The sequence below is a fragment of the Meriones unguiculatus genome (assembly GCF_030254825.1).
Source record: "Meriones unguiculatus strain TT.TT164.6M chromosome 13 unlocalized genomic scaffold, Bangor_MerUng_6.1 Chr13_unordered_Scaffold_33, whole genome shotgun sequence".
NCBI lineage: Eukaryota > Metazoa > Chordata > Mammalia > Rodentia > Muridae > Meriones > Meriones unguiculatus.
In genome coordinates, this window is record NW_026843645.1 from 1,021,705 (window position 1) to 1,027,087 (window position 5,383).

Below are 5,383 nucleotides of genomic sequence, written 5' to 3' on the forward strand. Positions count from 1 at the left end.
AAGTCAGATAGCTTTTTTCCAGTATGTTTTCTTTTATGTATTAGGAGATGTTATGTACAAAGGCTTTGCCACACAGTTAATTCATATGGTTTCCCTCCAGAATGTGTTGTTGTCTTAGGAGATGACTGTTATATGCAAAGGTTTTATCACACTAATTATCCTCACCAGGCTTCTCTCCACTGTGCGTTTTTTCATGTTTCCTGAGACAGCTGTGCAAAGGCTTTATCATATTGGGTATATTCATAAGGTTTCTTTCTAGTATGTGTTCTTTTATGGCTTATGAGATTATTATTGCGTGCAAAGGCTTTACCACACTCATTACATTCATAAGGTTTCTCTCCATTGTGTGTTCTTTTATGGCTTATGAGATGACTGTTTTGTGCAAAGGCTTTACAACACTGGTTACATTTATAAGGTTTCTCTCCAGTGTGTTGTTCTTTTATGGCTTAAGAGAGTACTGTTTACTGCAAAGGCTTTGCCACACTGGTTACATTTGTAAGGCTTCTCTCCAGTGTGTGTTCTTTTATGCCGTATGAGAGTACTGTTATGTGCGAAGGCTTTACCACACTGATTACATTCATGAGGTTTCTCTCCAGTGTGTGTTCTTTTATGACTTAAGAGATGATTGTTTCGTGCAAAGGCTTTACCACACTGGTTACATTCATAAGGTTTCTCTCCAGTGTGTGTTCTTTTATGCCGTATGAGAGTACTGTTTTCTGCAAAGGCTTTACCACACTGGTTACATTCATAAGGTTTCTCTCCAGTGTGTGTTCTTTTATGGCTTATGAGATGACTGTTTTCTGCAAATGCTTTACCACATTGGTTACATTCATAAGGTTTCTCTCCAGTGTGTGTTCTTTTATGGCTTATGAGATGACTGTTTTGTGCAAAGGCTTTACCACATTGGTTACATTCATAAGGTTTCTCTCCAGTGTGTGTTCTTTTATGGCTTATGAGATGACTGTTTTCTGCAAATGCTTTACCACATTGGTTACATTCATAAGGTTTCTCTCCAGTGTGTGTTCTTTTATGGCTTAAGAGATGACTGTTTTCTGCAAAGGCTTTACCACACTCATTACATTCATAAGGTTTCTCTCCAGTGTGTGTTCTTTCATGGCTTATGAGATGACTGTTTTTTGCAAAGGCTTTACCACACTGGTTACACTCATAAGGTTTCTCTCCAGTGTGTGTTCTTTTATGGCTTATGAGATTACTGTTGTGTGCAAAGGCTTTGCCACACTCATTACATTCATATGGTTTCTCTCCAGTGTGTGTTCTTTTATGGCTTATGAGATTACTGTTTTGTGCAAAGGCTTTTCCACACTGGTTACATTCATAAGGTTTCTCTCCAGTATGTGTTCTTTTATGCCGTATGAGCTGACTGTTTTTTTTAAAGGCTTTACCACATTGATTACATTTGTAAGGCTCCTCTCCAGTGTGTGTTCTTTCATGACTTATGAGAACAGTGGTATGGTGGAAGGATTTACCACATAGAGTGCGTTTAAAAGGTTTCTCTCCAGTACGACTGCTTTCATGCCTGCAAAGATAATTGGCACATGTGAAATATTGACCACAGTCATTTGATTACACTAGTAAATATATTTATCTATATGAATCAATTTTATAATTTGGTCTAATGATAAAGAAGAATCAAATCTTAAACTTTTATTATTTTATTTACATTCATGGCATTCCCCTTCATTATGGGTATTTTTGAAGATCTCTGTGATGGTAAGAACATTTATTATGTGGTTCACTTTTATAGCATCATTTTTCTATAAGAGGTTTTTCTCGTGTATATGAAGAGTATTGTAATGATACAGAGTTTTACCAAAGCAATCCCATTCACAAATTTTTGTATGGTATGGATGACACTTCATTTACAAAGTGAGCCAGGACAAGCAGAAGAAGTTCCAAATTTCTAGTATTCATAGGTATTTTCAGCAGTATGATTTTGCTGATGAATTCTCAGTGAAGTTGCAAAACCAAATAACTGTTACCTTTTATCACATTCAGAAAATCTACTCAAAGTGGGGACTTCTACAAAATTAATTATTCTTGGAGAAACACAGGTACACTGCTTCTTTCAATATCTCTATGCTCATGTGTCTTATAAACATTGTGACATATGATATACCAATTTAAATTACAAGAATAATAAAAGATTCCCACATTGAATTAACACGTTTTTTTTTTGTTCATCATAGACATGTCATATAGGGATTAAGGTTTCTCCACAATTATATTCTTGACTCTCATAACCTGCTCCTTTCACTAAACTTTACAGTGTTACTACCTGAATATGTGTAACACTGGTTGTACTATGAAATATCTGCTCATTAGAAGGTTTTGAAACATAGTGATCACCTATTCAATGTGTATACCTCTTACAATATCTGAGTAGATAGAATGAGACTAAACAGATTGGCAGTTTAACTCAGTAGCTGTAATGTCTATATGATTTCAATGGTATTTTCTGTTACAACATTATTTTATTTTCTTCTATCTTCGGGGAGTGCCTTGCCAATACAAATCAGATACCTGACATTGAGGTATGTGGAATTGTGAGATTTTAATGATCATCAGTACACTTAAAGCAGTGCTCTTTTTACACTGTTGCTTTTCTTTAAAACCTCCAGGATACAGCCAGATGTGCTGGTATATTCCTTTAATCCCAGCATTTGTGGAGGCAGAAGCAGGCAGATCTGTGTGATATTGAGATCACATTGTTCTAACAAGCAAGTCTAAGTCCAGTCACAGTACACAGAAAAAAAAACTATTTCAAAAACAGAAAATAAAAAGCAGCCAACAAACAAACGAACAAACAAACAAACAAAAAACAAACTTCCAGGACACATTAAAATTTCTTAAGATTCATATCTATATCAGTGTGCACATAAAGTTACCTTTTATTACTTATAGAACTTTGAAAATATTCTTCAATGGTATGGTGTTCCCAATTGTAGCCTAAAATAGAGTACCAGAAAATATATATGACTGGAAATATCATATTATTATTAAAGCAAAACTTAAATCACTATCTTCTATGACCCTTAGAACCATGCCTGATTTATTCACCTCATTCCTCCTCATTCTCAATTGGAATCATAGAAAAGGATCAATAACAAAGTAAGACTTGTCTCCTTATTTTAAAAGTGAAAGAAAATTTGCTGTCTTACCTATAGCAGTGAGGTTTTTACAGGTCTCTAGCATCACATCATTGTAGAGTTGTTTCTGTGATGGTTCCAGCAAAGCCCACTCTTCTTGGCTGAATTTCACATGCACATCATTGAAGGTCACTGAATTCTAAAATATGCCATGCATTTGTACAACAGAAAGGGTAGCAACAATATAAATTTATACTTCATTGGCAATAGAATCATATAATTCTAGTGCTGTTTCCATTTATTTTCTGACACAGAAGTGCTAGTGTTAGATAGTTGGGTGCTATGCATCAGGTGAACAAGGGGAGAAGAAAAAGCTTAAAGTTTGGATTGTAAGGAAAACCAAAGGTGTGCTTTGGAAACCTTTGTTAAAGGCATTTCATTAGTTTGTAAAGCATGAATATAAATTAGACATTAGTTGGGTTCTTGAGTGATGTATGAATCATCTTTAGTTACTTGGACAAGTAGGTCAGGACCCTGTCATGAGACAGGTGGAAGGAAAAAACACAGTCATCATATCTTATCTAGCAACAAATGAGATGTGGCTATCAGGTGACAGTGAACAGATGGGTGGTGTCAGTCAAAAGACAACATGGCACTGGATATCATGTTTTGACCAGGGATCAGAGATTTGGCATACCAGTATATGAAAATGGGGGCTCATATATTTGTGGAAGGGAAATTGTACTACAGTGAATAGATGGATAAAAATAATGTGAGTGGCAAGCAACAATAATCATAGCTTATAACATCATATTTCTGAGTTCCCAGACAAAAGAAAAGGCATAGAACACATGATTATACTTTGATCATTGTTTTGTATATTTTCCTTTCTAAATCATGTATAGTCTATAGTTTAAAATAAAGATTAAAACTTTTCTATTAAAAAAATAAGTGTGAATGTTATCACTAAGTCATTTTAGAGGAAAACGGAATAACAAAGTTTAACTGTGTCATATCTGAATAGGATAGAGGTTTGAAATAGTCATGGCAATTAATGTGGACAAAGACAAACAGAAAGAAGAGAGCAAAATAGTAAGAGAGAGACAGAGACACACAGAGAGAAATTAATAGATGAACAGTACTAAGTACACATCAGAGAAATTTATGAACAGTTACTAACTACAAAAAAAATGATGGACAAGCTGGGTATATTCTGTCATGCCTTTAATTCCATCACTCAGGAGGCAGACACAGGTATATCATATTGAATTGGATGCCAGCATGATCTATACAAAGAGTTCTAGGACAGCCAGACCTATATAGTAAGACAGAGTCTCCCCTTTAAGTCAATAAAACAAACATAAAAGAAGGAAAGAACTGAGAGGTGTTTACTGAAGCTTCTACAAGGAATTATACATTCACTCCAGTTGTGTATTCAATTTCCAGAAATCTACAATGCCCTAGCTTAAACTGTAACTTTAATAAGATCTTACTAAAAGGAATGCATGTTTAAATAGCTAAAAATAGAAAGATGAAAATATTAGCAATGTAAATGATGATATATGTAAGCAACATAAGGCAGGAGAGATGGCTCAGCAATGAGGAGCTCTTGCAGCTCTTGCAAATAATTGGTCTGAAATGTCAGTGTTTAACTGGAACCCACTATTATCAATTGATATAAGTTCATGAGTTCTGAACACATCTTTGGACTACTGTGACGATCAGGCACACAAGAGGTTCATATTCATGACTACAATCAAAATACTCATATTCAGTAAAAATTAAAAACAGATTCCAGATGGCAGGGCTGATTGCATACTGATCAGCGGGGTAACAGAGACTGCACAGTGACAAATTGTTGGAACTGTTGGCCCCCAAACACCATTGACTGTGTTTACCAGGTGATAAGAAACCCAATGATGAGAAAAACAATTGGGTTCAACCTCAGAGCACCCAGCTAATCCCTGAAAAATTTCCTGGGCTGTTTTGGCAGGAATAAGGTTTTCAAGGTAATAGACCCAAGAAGTGTGTCCTGATCACCTTCCCAGGCTGAACTGTGCACCCCAGAGCATCAGAGACTGGGAGTCCCACTCTCAAGAAAAACCCACAGGGAAGGAAGCAAGTGGGACTGACTGAATGTCATCCAGTCTATCAATGGAAAAGGTCCTGTAGACTTACAGGTGCACAGCAGCCAGCCCTGAGTGGGACTTCAGCCGCCATACCCACGTAACCAACTCTCCATCACAGACAGAACTATGTACCCCAGGGCACTAAAG

General features: G+C 36.1%; 1 protein-coding gene across 1 annotated transcript; it reads right to left on the reverse strand.

Moving 5' to 3' along the window:
• Positions 1-408: 408 nt before the first annotated feature.
• LOC132650800 (zinc finger protein OZF-like) lies at positions 409-3,213 on the reverse strand. The gene is made up of 3 exons (XM_060376120.1): positions 3,180-3,213; positions 2,907-2,967; positions 409-1,537 (listed from the first exon to the last, which is right to left on the reverse strand). Exons 1-3 carry the CDS (start codon positions 3,211-3,213, stop codon positions 409-411), a joined length of 1,224 nt encoding a protein of 407 aa, XP_060232103.1.
• Between the last annotated feature and the right edge of the window lie 2,170 nt (positions 3,214-5,383).